Source organism: Pterocles gutturalis, unplaced genomic scaffold (genome assembly GCF_000699245.1).
Source record: "Pterocles gutturalis isolate BGI_N339 unplaced genomic scaffold, ASM69924v1 scaffold27520, whole genome shotgun sequence".
NCBI lineage: Eukaryota > Metazoa > Chordata > Aves > Pterocliformes > Pteroclidae > Pterocles > Pterocles gutturalis.
The window spans coordinates 95,277-110,756 of NW_010141786.1; the positions used below are offsets into that span (position 1 = coordinate 95,277).

General features: G+C 34.9%; 1 protein-coding gene across 1 annotated transcript in view; it reads right to left on the reverse strand.

Moving 5' to 3' along the window:
• The window catches only part of FOXP2 (forkhead box P2), a gene marked incomplete at both ends in the record, with an annotated part of 97,522 nt that extends 85,190 nt beyond the window's left edge, over positions 1-12,332 (reverse strand). The window contains one exon of the mRNA XM_010084153.1: positions 12,243-12,332. Coding sequence (XP_010082455.1) covers positions 12,243-12,332 — 90 coding nt within the window. The remainder of the gene's footprint in view (positions 1-12,242) is intronic.
• Between the last annotated feature and the right edge of the window lie 3,148 nt (positions 12,333-15,480).

Consider the following 15,480-nt stretch of genomic DNA (forward strand, 5'->3'; position numbering starts at 1 on the left):
CCAGTCTACTTCCCACATCCCAGAATTTTGGGCTTTACAAACTATGAAAATTAAGAATTTGCATTTTGTATAGACGGACTTTTCTTCCATTAATTTATTCACTTGGTCTTTGAGCCAATTTAATTGTTTAGCATCCATAACATCTTGCAGCACAGATCTGTTCCAGAGCTTGTCTACATATTGCTTGAAGACCTACATCATCCTTTTAGTTTAATTTAATTTTTTTTACTCCTTGAACTTCAAGGGAACAATTACATCCTGTGAACCCTCAGCACTTGTAATTGTAGCTAAAAGGCAACTTGCACCCACAAAACACAAAAGATGGACTAGAAGAGCTAGAGGGATGATAAAAGAGTAGAGATATCTTGGGATCTTTACAGATCATATCTCCTTCTCCTTTACTCAATATTATCCAAAACTTGAGACAATGGATTTTGGTACTCACTGAAAAGTTTAAATAATGTATACCTATACCCTGTGCTCACACAGTTGGGCATGAAATACACTCAGAGATGTATGAGTATAAACTCACTGCCTGCTGTTCAGTCCCACTTCAATGAGCATGTCAATGATGCATGTTTCTGTGCATCTCTGCAGTTATTTTTTCCTTTTTGCACTCCGTTAGTGTTGTCAGAATGCACCGTACACTCTCTGGAAATCTGAGTCACACTAAAATTTTGCACAGTTACTAATACAAGAAGACCCAAATATCCAGCACAAAGCTTTCATAACTAAAACAGTAAGAACAATAAAATATTACAAGTACGAAAAATAAAAGTTTCATCCTAACAATGGAATCACTGAGGACGTAATCTAATGCTTTTTAAGTTTAAAAATAATGGTTTTTTTGATAGCAGACTGATAGTCAAGCCAAGTGTCTAGACCAGTATTTTTCAAAACCAAGAGTTCCTTGTTTTTCCTCTGAGAAAGCACACTAGTTATGATTCCATAAAGGATACCCTTCTTATGTAAGTCACAATTTAATTTAATAATTAATAATACTTAAAAAGATGATCTGTAATGAAATAAAAATCACAACACTACATCTCCCCCAACTAAAATGGGAACAACTTCTTGTACCATTTTTGTGGCTCCATTCTAAAAGCCCTATGATAATGATGTTTACTTGCCAAGGAAAAAACAAGGAAAATATAAAATGATTTGCCAGGTAAAACAAAGGTTTCTGAAACCTTTTTAGAATCCCTGTTGACAGTTTCATGGGGGGAAAAAAAGTGATTTAAACAACAAGGATTCTTCCCTGAAATAGGATTTTGTCTAGGAGTTTCTCCTAAACTCTTTGACATTCACAGAGCTTTAATAGAGAAATAATTTCCATGTAAAGTATGTGGTGCATCAATGTATCTGATACATCATATCCTACCTTAGCTACAAAAAGGGGTCCAATTCTACTATCACTAAAATTATTTAGGGTTTTCACTTAACAAAGCAAAGCAATTACACATATAATGAAAGCATTATCTATTTTTTGGTGGGTTTTCATTACACTAGAATTTATGTTAAAGATGATGCCTTTACTGTAGTCAAGCAACTACAAAAGTTATTCTAGTCAAAAAAATCAAAAGGTCCGATAAATCAAACACAATCTGATAAATGCTTTATATTGACAGTCCAAGCACTACAAACAATTGGCAGGTTTTACTATTTCAATTTATCTTGATGATGTTACCAAAAACCCAAGAGGGTTAGGAAATCAGTCTGATACACTAGCACTTATGTTTGTTAACTACAAATATTCTAAGAAAATAATAAACAAAGTTATAATTATTTGTTTTTAGAGGTATGGCTGGAGTATTACAATACAAACTGTACCACCTCAGTCAAATTACGATGATTAAATACTCATTCAAAGAATTCTATACAAGTATTCCCCACCCAAAACAAACATTTTCCTAGACTAAACTATTTTGCAAGATGCTAAATTAGTATGAGTTTTCTCAGTGTGGAAAAGATCCCCCTCCTTTAATTATGGCTCTGAGATTTATTGGGTCATATTATATGCCAGGCCTTAAAATGGTTGTAATAATAATGATCTCATAAGTGGGCTAATAGACTAATTTACTTTATTTTCAGGTACTATGAGACAATCACCTCAACACTTTAAATGCTCCAAAACATTATGAAATAAGGTATTTTTGGAAGAAAAAATATTCTTTTTTTAAATCTGCCTCTTGTTTCAGTGTATTTATTGCCGAGAAAAGCAAATGAATTTTATACTGAATGTCTTCCTATTAAAAATGTCCATATTTATTAATTCAGTGGTATTTCTTCTATGTTTTACTGACGATTATGAAGTCAACACATTTTTTGTATCTAATAGCTTAAAAAAATCCAGACTATATAAAATGTGAATGTGTCAGTTACTTAGACTATGCTCATAGAAATCACTACCTTTTGTTGTAATCTAACAAGTAAGTAAGAGTTAAAGTATCCAAAATGGTCACTTCCTGAAAGTGAAATTAAATAAATGGAATATTGTGAATTTAGGATGTCATCTGTATTTTACTAAATGCCAGTAATTATCTAGTCTTCAGTGTTTTCTATTCATCAAACAGGCCATAAATATACAGAAAATAAAGTTGACTTTTGAAAAAATAATAAACTGTCATGTCCTTTAAGGCATTTCATATACATGCTATAATTTTAAGAAGGCATTAAAATCCATTTAAAATGAATCTCTTGATATGGTGTAATGTGCTTATTGAAAAATCAGCACACTATTCTGTTTCCTAGAATTTTGCTATTGGCTTAAATAACTCCTTTCCTTTTTTTTTTTTAAAAAAAAAAAAAAAGCAGCAACAACAAAAAAATCCCACAACACTACAGGACTAAAAGAAATTTTCAGAGTTTTAAATTTTTTATTATTCTAATTCATGTCATATAAGTCCCTTTCTAAGCTGTTCAAGATTTATCTGTAAGTAGGCAGTGTGTTTGTGGGAGGTGGCTCTTGCTTCCCTACTTCTACTAGAACAGAAACTCCAGAAACTCTTTTCTCTGCATAGTGAAAATCTTTCTTTCCATAGTTCATTCATGCTTAGCTTACTTATGTGTTACCATACTTAAAACTGTTTTAAATAATTATAAAAGATATTTCTTCCTTCCTAAAGTTTGTTTCTTGACACAAATTGCATAGAGCAATCACAACCTTTGAGCCTACGAATCTAGTCTGAGTGAAACCTTATTTGGCTCGTATATAATAAAAAAGATATGTACAGAACTTACACAACATCACTGTAGGGATATAGCAAATTTGCTAAGCTATCAGCCGCAGTCAAAACAGTGAGATACCTTCACTCCATGGAACCCTGAATCTTTCAACAGAACCTATACAGAGCACATAAGGCACCAGAAATTAGGTGGATTGCATATCTCTACTAATCCAGATAAGGTCTCAAAGATACCTTTCAAAAATGACATTAATATTTCCCTATTTTTATTGGAAACACCTTTCAAATTCACTTAGGATTGCATGTTTTTTCTCACCTATGTTACATGACTGCTTGTTCAGTTATACAGCAACCAATACACGGCACTTCTCCCTTCCTTTTTCAAGCGACAGACACAACATTAAGGAATAAATTTTTCTAAGTTCTTAAACACATGACCCTATACTTTGCTGTACTTTCTAAAACTTACTAGAATCTACTTTCTAAATTACATTCTTGTAAGATATCTATTTTGTACAACAGCCCACACCTCTTGTGAACTGCATCCTCCTATTTTCTTTTCCATGGGTGAAATACATGCCCCCTGCTGTTATGGCAGGCTTGCAGTTAGGCATTTTTTATTTCTCAGCCAGAATATGGGTTCAACCCTTCCTAATCAAGGGACAGTTTTTTGTATATGCAAACATCAATCACCATTTGCCTTTGAATTTGCATTACTATTTCTGTTTCAGAGACCTTGTCCTCAAACTGAGGTTTTCCATGGTATCCTACACTGCTCTTGAAACAGAAACAAACACTGTTTTGTGTATGAGTTCACACCATGCCATATCTTATATTGGGAAGTATATTTCTTTAATTTGGCAATGCTATTATTCTTAAGCATCAAGCCCATAGCTATCTGTGCACTAAATTACAGCTGCATCAATTTGGAAATTACTTCTTCTATGAGTTCAGAGTTGATTTTTATATTTTTTTCTGATACGTTGGGTTTTCCGCAATACTGTGTAGGCTGTCTTTTCTATCCAACTGAAAGCATATTTCTTGAATAAACTGTGAACACTTACGGGAAAAATTCATTCTTCATTTATACTTCAGGTTCTTGATAAGATCCTTGAAGCATATTGATATTGTTGGCACACCATATAGTTTACTTTGTACATATTATTATTGTACAATTGCTTTTCAAAGATTCACATAATCAAGCAGTAAAGCATTGAAGTAGTGTTTAGTAAATTTTTCACCATTAATTCTATTTCATAACACCCTCATCTGTTTGTCTCAATAAAATTATATTAGAAGCATAAGAAGGCACAAAAAGACCTAGAATATCAAAGTGGCAATTGTTGGACAAGCCCCTTCCCCAGCAGGATGGGCTGATGTGCTTTTCCACTCCACTGTGTGATTGCTTTTCCAGCAGCACACATGCTCACGTGCTTTTTTTTCCTGCATTATTGTGTAGTGTTTATGCCTGATCGTCTGGATAATTTTAACAGTTTTTAATTCAATTTTACATGTATACATCCCAAATGAAGTTAAACTAGAATTAACACCTATGTTGATCTTGGCATATATTCAGATTCCTGATTAGTCTGCTTCCTACACCCCCGGGAATGTCCCCCTACTTTGTAAAGCAACTGGACAACTAACATGCAAGCCACAAAATAATGTATAATCACTAGAAAATTTCAAGATAAGTATTCAATTCACAAAGTAAAATTAATCTGCAAAAAAGGAGTATGGAAAGTTATCTGCATAAAGAATGTCTGGAATAGCTATGCAGGGAGACTGGATATTCATGTGGAAAGGGGCATTTGCTACTGTTCACAGAAGATTCTTCATTATTTAGTCACAGAACTTTGGATTTTGGTAGAAAAATTCCTTGACTTTTGGAATTGCCTGATGAAATGAAAAACCTTCTGGAAAAAAAAAAAAAGACTTTCCTTAATAGCAGTTAATCTAGATTTTTTTTTTTTTTTTTAAATCTACACCCATTGAGAGCGTTCACAGAATATTTTGTTCAGTTGTTTTTCTTTAGTAATTTCTAAATCAATGTACACTAATGTGTTTTTCAAATTCAAGAGTACCAGGAGAGCCTTGCTGGAGTGGTGTGATCCTAAACCAGCATAATTAGGGCCCTGCCTGGGAGCAGAACTTTTAATAGAGCCACACTGAGTGAGGAACCATTCACACATTCCCTCTCAGCTCTTCACAAGCTTTTCTGGGCAATGAGCCAGCTGGTAAGAGAATTAGGCTGGTTCAACCTGTTGCAAGAGCCTGGAGAAGTGGCTCAAGGAAACCTACACCTCCCACCACCACAGAGGAACTACTCACGCAGCCCGAAGAGGAGCAATCGTGAATGTGCACACTGGCTGCACCGGGAGGGCTTGCAGGGGGACACAGCTTTCCTGCTGCTCAAGCAAGGCAAACAAACTTCTCTGTATGGCTTGGAGATTCCTATAGTTCAGAATATAAAAACCAGTCCATCCATCCCATGTACAGCAATATTTCCTGGTATGGGACGGGCTGAAGATTCTACCATAAGGGAAAGATGGGTCTGCTGGTCTGCTACGTAAAAGCTGCTGTGAAAAGACCTAGGCACTCCCTCTGAAGGTTTGCCTTTCTGAACATGAGTGAAGAGCTCGAGTGTGTGTGCTCTTCGCCCTCCTCCCAATCTTCTAGATGTACCAGAATGAACAAGAGAGGAAGGGGGAAAGGAAAGATGTGATAGTGAGGTAGGTGACAAATGATTCCCTGACAGTCACAGTAACGGAGTGACACATCGAATTGCTGCACAGACATATGTTTAACATTAAAATGCCTCCTGAAATCCCTGATCACATAGTAATCCTAATTAGTATTCTGCATATTCAATACTTGTAAACAGAACTTGCATAATACTTCTTTCCTCTGCATCCAAAATATTTTATCATATTGCAACAAAATTTTCAGGATAAAGATGTGATCTCTGCACCAGCTAGGTTTTTTCCTCTCAGTCAGACACAGGTGAAGCCATTACGTGATAACTTCCATTAGAAGGCTGCTAGTAAACACTTTTCCATGTTACAAAGATCGTACACAGGGTTAGCTGTAATATTTTATGTACCTAAAAATGACAACTGTCTGCTTTATCAATAAGAAATAATACCTCAAGCTGTACTTTAAGTTAAAAATGAAACCATACTAACAAGTATTTTTAGTACTGAAATTTTAAAGAGTAAAAAGTGACTTAAAGTGAATCTGTTCTTGAAACATTTTACACCAAAATGGCACACAACGCAAAATATGGCTTTTCATGAGTAAAAGAGGTTGTCAAAGACAGGACATAAGCCTTTGAGCAGACTTTTATCTACATAAATAAGGACTTCCTAACAAGTTTGTTATAGAGACACTTCCACTGTAAAACAACGAAATATGTCCAGCTTTTTTTATTTATTACTGTATTTACTCCTCTACCTTAAATGAAACTCCTGTTTTCTACACCATGAAAGCTTGAACACTATGAAAAGCTATGTCTCCTTTCCCTCCCCCACACACCTTACCTAAAAATAACTCCTTGCTTTCTCTCCATCTCTTGGGGTTATCCTTGTCTTTAGAGCGGGTATCACTGATGCAAATTTCTGCACCTTAGAGGATAACTGCATATTCCTCCTAACAGACTTACAAGAGAAAATGGGACTTATGATTTTCCACCAGCTATCTTCCAAATTCAATTTACCCCAAGCCTCAATGTTTGCTTATATGTAGGCCACACATTTCCTCTAGAATTATACTCGAGAGGGAAAAAGACTGTTTATCATTACTCTCCTCTTACACTATATATTAGGCATTTGCATCTTTCTAAATCAGTGCTTTCTACATGTACAAAATCCTCCTATTTCTTATGCTTAGCAGCATGCATTAGATAAATAGAAAAATGTAACACAGTTTTTGGAAAGACAGTTTTAGACCAGTTAGATTTGTTTCTATTTTTGTTGAATGTGATGCAAAGAAAACTCTATCTAAGTAACATCCAGAACATTTTTTTTTGCTGTTTTTAACTGGGAATTTTTTTTACTGACATTATGTATGCACAGTTGCAGTCAATGTGTGTTAAGTCAAAGGATATAACTTAAAAGCAGTGGTTTTTGCTTCTTTTCTCCCACATTCCCAATTTCTTATCTCTCAACAGCTCCTTATGCATGTTTAAATGAGTAACGAAAAGTTACAATATTAATGATATGTTTGCTTATTTATTATGTGCAATGAATTTTAAATTCAGACCCATGTGAAGATCCAAAGGGAAATGACCACCAAACTAGGAGAGAGTAAATCAAGGAGAGTAGGCTAAAAGAGACTATGAATATCTTTTCAAGATAAACTTTCATGCTAATTTTTGCATTTTGCATGTATTTAAAAAAGTGGTTCTTCTAATATTATGCAGTAATGCAATAAACATTAAGTAATTAAACTTAAATGTATACTTACTTTTCCCAAATTTTATCAAATGATTACACTTCACTGAAGTGCTCATGCTAAATAAACAAAGCTTACCTTAACAACTCAACACTCCATACAGCATGATATTTATACAACAGTCTTGGTACACACTGAGCTTAACCCTTTGATTCCAGGAGTCATGATTTCCTGACACGCCATCCTAATACAGAATGCATTAGTACTGATGCTGAGACAACAAATCTCCTAGCCTGAAGGAAAAAATAATGAACCAATTCATTGTAGATAAATTAACTTATGGGATTGAAGATAATTATCTATTTATTCTAATTGAGATAAAGTTCAAAGTCTGATTTTATGAAAATAAACTACTTCATTAGAGACATTACAAGGACTAGAAATAGCTAGGCTTTTCATAGCTCTTAGAGCAAACAAATAAAATTACAACTAGCTGTCCAAACCACTATGCCATACAGCCTACAACAATATGTTTATCATGAACAGATTAGTTGAAGCACTGAGATTTGCCTACCTGGAAGGGAAATAATTGCAACACAGTACATGAGCACTGACCGGTGGCAGCAAATTGACAGGATTTACTTTTGGGTTATGCTTGTGCTCTGCACAGTTGTTGAAGAACCACATCTTGCTCATGACTTTAAGTGTAACAAGAACAATAAAGCTGCCAGTTATAAAACTCAGGCTAGATGACACTAAATTATTCAGTGGCCATAAGGACAGTGACTTTCTGCTATAAGAGAATGATCTACAGGTTCTAAGAGCAAAAGTGACATTTTCCCTGTTATGCCTACTATGGAAATGTGGAGATAGGGAGTGAAATACATGAAAGCAACCAGCTCGCTTCACCATGGATTACCACAACCACAGCTTCTCCAGAAAAGAAAGCTATTCTGAAACAAAGCCCAGTACTACAGAAATCTTAACCTTCTGCAATATGTTCTCCAGGACGCACAGTAAGAAAGAAAATGCTATTATCTCATCATATGCAGGTTAACATTATCCTCAACTCTCATCACAGACCCTCCTTAGCTATTCTGCAATATATCCTTAATCAATGCCTGTACTGATTGGATCCATTCAATTGGTGCATCAATGTAACGAATGGCATATATAAACATGTTTCAAATACATTTATTCTGATATCTATACATGAAAGTAAAATCACTACTACAATTGGTACTCAAGCTTGTCAGATGGGATGTTTTTCTCCTTCTGTTTTGCATAAGACATGCTAATGGTTATGCCATCTGCAGTCTGAAACCCAGAAAAATGTAAATCAGAAAGTAATAGTAGATCAAGTTAAGCATCTATCCAAAACTGTAATTTTTTGCAGGTATTCTGTTAAATCACAATCTAAATATAAACCTCCTCTCCCTGAAAATACAGGATATCTACTAGAGAAGGGTAACATTAGCATTAAAAACTAAACCAAAAACATTTGCCAATACAACATTCCTCTTTACAACAGATCACATAGCTAGTGGTAAATTTAAAAAATGTCTTTCATGAGAAGGATACAAAAGACACTCAAATTCTAGGAAAATCCCAGTGGTTTTCTAAAACAATCCCCTCTGTAAAGCACAGTAGAACTTGACAACTTACCCAACACCCTGTTTTTTCAAAGTTGAGGACACAAATATGAAGGTTTCTTCAATAAGCTTTCAACTTGCTGATTAGCTAGTAGGTGCTGTAAGTCACTAAAATACTTGACACCATTATGGAATAGCAGAGACAACATATATAAAAACATCATACACTACTTTCGCTCAATTATCCATCGAATACAAAAAAACAGGCACTAAAATTAGTGTTATTTTTTTTCCTCCTTTGGCATGTAGAACAATAGAATAGTTCTCATCAAAATATGGAACACACGATAGATGCAATGGCGAGGCTTACCTAACACCCACATTTGCCTGCAGATATGTGAGCTAGTTTTAAAACTTTTTTTAGGTTTTTACTAGTTTTATAAATCAGTTGCAACATATCTCCAGTTGCCACATTAGTAAATTGCTCTGAAATAAGAGGAAATTAGAAATACACTAATATGAAACTACTTTAAAATACTGGGAGAAGTCTGTTTTCTTAAGCATAAACACAAGCACAAGTATTTTTGTCTTATAAACCTCAAATTGCTTATACACATTTAGCAATTCCTACTGCTAGGAGATTTTGGCTAAAGTTACCATTAAATTTGGCATAATAAAATAATAATACTGTACAATTTTATGACCCATATTACAGCATTTGGTCAAACAGGCATCACAATGCTCAAAATGTGAATTTCCACTACATAATGAACAATGAACACCTCTGCAGTAACAGTAAAAGACAGAAATAGAAAAGCTCCAAGGACTCATTTTCAAAACCTTTATACATCCTTTTCACTAAAGAAGAAAATTAAAATGGAGTTTGTGCTCATACCTGAATTTACATGGTATTTGATACATAAACTGAAGTATAGGAGCAAATTCCATTTTCCTCTCACTTAAAAATTAACAAATTGAAGTGTCCAAGGCTAATAAGAGGCCCTGCGTACATACTGATCATGGAAGGAAAAGCTGGAAACACGAGCAATAATCTTGGCTTTAGGGAGCACGTAACAATTCTGAAAAGAAAATTATTTGCTTTATTTTCTTCTTCCTGCCTCACAAGTGTGACTCATGAGGCACTGACTCTTCCTGGCAAACACGTAATACAGGACATCTCTACAATACACCATCTCATGGCATCTAAAAGGCACCAGGCCAGGGTTAAAGCTTTAGGAGTAGGAAAGCACAAGGCTCCTTCTCCTCATTTCATCATCCTGTGGGTTAAGTTTATGACTCTCTTTGTCTCCAAACATGGTTTTCCCTCCTTTCATTGATGCCCACCACAAATAGCCCAGCCCCATATCTCTTCAGGCCTGAAAAAAGGGTTTACAAATGGGTGTAGAACATGAACAGAGAAGTCAGAAGCTCTTGAACTGCTCCAGTTTACAAGTTGGAGGATTAAAAAGCTAACTTGACTGGGAAACATATACTGGGAAAATACCATTAATTTTGCCTGTTTCATATACTTCTCTTAATGTCTGGCATTGGCCAGTTCAGAGGCAGGACATGGGGCTAGATGTACACTTGTACACTCCTAGTATAGCCCATGTCATCTTTCAGAATGAGGACCTGGCAGAATAAACTGCTTTCAAAATATTCATTAAATCAATCATCTCCATGATTCAACTCTTCAAGATCACCAATTCCTCTTCCAAAAACTTAAAAAAAACTTTGTCGTTCATAAGCTGCTGGCTTTACAACTAATGTTCTTGTGTGCCTTCAGCCTAGAAGACATTTAATACAAAGCAAAGTCAAAAGCAAAGAGTGGAAAGTTGAGATCGTCCCAGGATTCCTACACCTCTCGACTGGACTACATATATAGCATGGCAGGATACCAACTTGAGTGTCTTCATTTGCTCATTTTCCTACGTTCTTATTTGATTCTGAGCAAATAAATAGAAATTTAAAATTATACTTGAAGAGAACTGATGTGGAATGTGGAACTGTTTGCTATGTCCAACATTGCTTCATGAAGTTTCACCCCAAAAAAAGGAAACAATGTGAATTACATACAAAAAATTGCACAAATGATCAAATCTCACAACATTCACTGGTGGAGAAGAAGATAAATTCTGGTGTCCAGCATTCTCCATTATGCACAACTAAAAATGAAATAAAAATGCCCTATTCCATCAGAACACAGGAGAAATCCCGAGAGGATAAAGACTCACCCAGAAAAACAGATGTGAAGAAGTTAATGGTAGAAGTTATTTTTTTTTTATTACCTGAACAAAATAAAATTGTCTCTCATGTACATCTTTTATCTGCAACAGACTGTAATTCAGAAGTTACACACTCATACTTTGTCTATATACAATGAGAGAACTAGTTTTGTCAGAAGAATGCAATTTCGTATGGAATTCTGAATTATAGCAGCAAATGAACTAAAACCTCAAAAAAACCTCAAAACCATAAATTTTTCAAGAATAAAATGCTATATGCAGTCTTACTAATAATGCAGTTAAAATAATTATTCAATAACAGATCTCCTGGTCACCCACACACAATCTGAAGCCCAACAGCATCCCAGTGTGAAACTCTATGATGTATATTTTTCTAAAATGTCAGAAAACAGCTCTTTTGTAATTTCATGCAGTTGTGTTGGTAGTTCCTGAACACTTCTCTCTCACTTACATATAGTACTGATGAGTTATGTAGCCAATTTGCTTTTCTGGATACTGTTTTACTCTTAATACAGCCATTTTTACAATTTAATCAATGTACATATAAAAATAATACACCAATTTTGCAACGTCTATAAAGAATTAACTTACACCATACCTAATGAACTCAGACTTAGACCTTTCAAGCACCTATAGCCACAAAAGGCTTTTGTAACTTCTAGTGAATTTTCTGTATCAATGAAGTCACCAGCACGCAAGCCTGTAACCTCTTGCATATGAATATGCACATAAGAGTACAGGCATCCACACACGCACCCCTTAGGTGTGAACAAGTACTGCTCTCTTCCCTGTGAGTAAGGCCCCAAAAGCAAGGATACTTTACTAACCTGCAGTGGTCTCTGTTTATCACTGCCCTTAGGAGATTTCAGTCCACTTGTCTGTTGCTGTAAAAGCAGCTGCCTTGCTGCCTGGAGTGCCTAAAAGTTAAAAAAAAAGGTAAATAACTTCCACCAGTTCCTAGAAAGAGAAGAGTTCCTCATTGATAATGTTAGGTAAAAGTCCAATGGAACAAATGCAATCTCCTCCTACTGGATTTGTATTTGCTAGATTTCAGACTTCAGTTTGTTTTTTACTTAAAACATTAAAAAAATCATCCTAAAGTACATATACAGGACTTCACTAGAATGTATGAATGTACAGGAAATCCTGCAGGAAATAAACTTAATTTGTTTAAAGTGCTTGAAGAGGAAAAATCATAAACTGCATCAATAGCCTCATTTCCACAAGGAACTTGTCTTTGAGTGTTCAACTAAAATGCCCACTCCCTTACAAATTACCATTCAATTTGCATTTTCATATTACAATTTTGACGCAAAACCGAGTAGACTTCAAGTGTTACCGGAAGCTGTAATTAAATTTGACAAATCAACATCAGATTATCTTGAAAGTGAATTAATAAGGATATTCATTGAAGATTAAAAACACTTTTTGTACTTAAAATTCAAGGAGAAACCTCTCCTTTGACAAAAAAAAGTGCAGTTTTAATGCCAAATAAAAATGAGTGGTTTTCATTTGCATTCTTAGGAAAATCAGAGAACAAAGAAATTACTACTCAACCAACCAGATCAGGCTCTGGGATGACAGTATCCTAATCAAAATAGAAAATGTTTTCATTTATTTTATGTTTTCATTCCAACTCAGCAAAATACAGTTAAACATATGAAATGTAAACAAACATTCCACTTACCCAAAGAAGGTTAATCTAAATTATTTTCCCTGTAAAATTATTTTTAAATGCCAAGTATTATAAAGTGGTATTTATTAAGAAATGAAAAAAAAAAAAAAAACCCGACTCAAAACATTTCACTGGAGAACACTTTTTTCTTCCCCTCTTAAATAAATCAGTTCAGTAAATAGCAGTTACAGCTTTAAAATACATCACACTATTATCTATGTTATTAAAACATACTGGAGATGGAAAATACTGCAATAAATGCCATTTGATCAACGTTCCCTAAAATAATAAAGATTCTCAACTGATAAAGAAAGGCACAATTTTCATTAGACTCAAATGAGCTGGTTTTTAAGATAGTTTCTAGTATCCATGACAACAGTTGCTTTGACAAGATGTGCATATGGCATTACACTGCCAGCTGGTGTGAACAATGTTTGAACTACTGCATTGAGATGCTGAGCAAACAGAAAAAGTTGCCACGTCTTAACCCTCAGGGAAGGCAGTCATCCCCTGATCAATTATGAAAAGACAGAGAGAGGGCTGCTACAGTCTGGCTCCAAGCAAGTTTTCTGAGAAGGCACACAGACATAGAAAACCAAAGTAAACAAACTGAATGCACTAGCACCATCTCCTAACAACATTGATTCGTCTCCCCGTAGAAGGCTCTAGTACAAAGTTTGCAGAGCAGACTTTTAACATTTGGAGACATTCCCACAACAGTCCCCGTATTGTTTCATCAAATTCTCAAGTAATTACAGGTCAGCTTTACAAAGACTATGCATTCCTCTGAACCTAAGCAACAAGGCGCACAGAACTTGCTTCTCTCTGCCAAAAATAAATAAAAGTTAACATTTTTCAAAGTACACTTGAAATATTTTGTTACTAAGGAACCACTGGATGCCCTGTTTCCTATGTGAATAGCATAATCTCTTCTGCACTCACAGTTCTTGAGCATATTCTACAGGACAATCCTGCTCTCTCTCAGATCAGAGACAAATATATCTGTTTATTTCAGAAGCACCAGGATCTGGTCCCAACATCTTGCAGTGGTTTAAGCACAAACTGCAGATTAAATGCAGGAACAGATCTATGGTGAATTTACAAGCATTCCCAATCTTTAGATCTCTCCGAAAGGGAAAACTGAATGGAAGTGAGAGAACTATTGCACTCCTGAATTCATGGGAGATTGTACAGGAAAACCAACCTCATTGCTTGGAGTGATGTTGCTACAAGAACCGGAGAAGAGAAATGGAGTTAAAGAAAACAGGAAAAACAATGAAGATAATTATTTTTTATTTGTGGCATTCACAGAAAATTCATTACATGGCCTTTATCTGGAAAATAAATTGTAATGATATAATGCTGATGTATACTTGCAAATAGCTCAAACGCTCTGCAAGTTATTTCAGCACCTTAATCTTCCTTAGCAGCAAAGTCATCTCATGTCAATACAATAAAACAAGCAAGCAAGCATCTGGTAAAGCTGTGCATCTACAGTACTTGAAAATTAGAGAATTCTAATATGTTGCAGCTTAGATTTAAGCTCGACAGTATAATTTAGAATTGTGGCTAGCATACTCCCATGGAATCAGCCTTAGAAAGCATGACTTCCTACCATTACCTACAAAAAGAGTCACACTTTATGAAAAAGCAAGGCAGCACAACAGGATATGTTTGCATAAAAGGCTCTAATACTTAAACTATTTTGATACATATGTGCTGGTTGGGATATCTTTAAAGGAGTAAAGGCTCATCTTCTAATACAGAATGTCTTATAAATGATGACTACTTGAATACTTCAGTGATCTTATTGTGGCAGTTTAGATTATTGTAAACACAGGAGACAGAAAAAGAACAGAAAACAATTTCAAGAGATCAGAGATGATTTAAAACTCATAAGGAGAAATCACTGTCAGCCTTTGTTCTTTAGCAGTTATCATATGGTACGTTTTCCTCCCAGTGTGCTGCTTAACTTCAGATTTTGCTACTCAATAAACAACCTCCCAGAAACAAAGTTAATTTCAAAGGATTATTACTGACATTATTCATAAGCGAAGATTATGAGACTATAAAACATTCTGTTCTACCAATTCATTTTCTGCTATTAAATCTTTGCAAAACAAATTGTCAACTTGAAAGTGTCTTTCAAAATTCATAGTTTAACATGTACAGTTCAAGTAAACACCCATCCTGCGAATCATTTACAAATTTCTGTGAACAAATTTGGTAATAAGTCATGGTCTAAAAACAGTTCAATGAAGACAAACTAACAGACATTTATAAATCTGGCAGACCAAAATTATGTTGAGTCCTACCTCAAGTTAACAGCAGCAAGAACGAATTCTAAGGCAGTCAAAATCGTACCCAGTTTCCAGTAACATTTGTTTCAA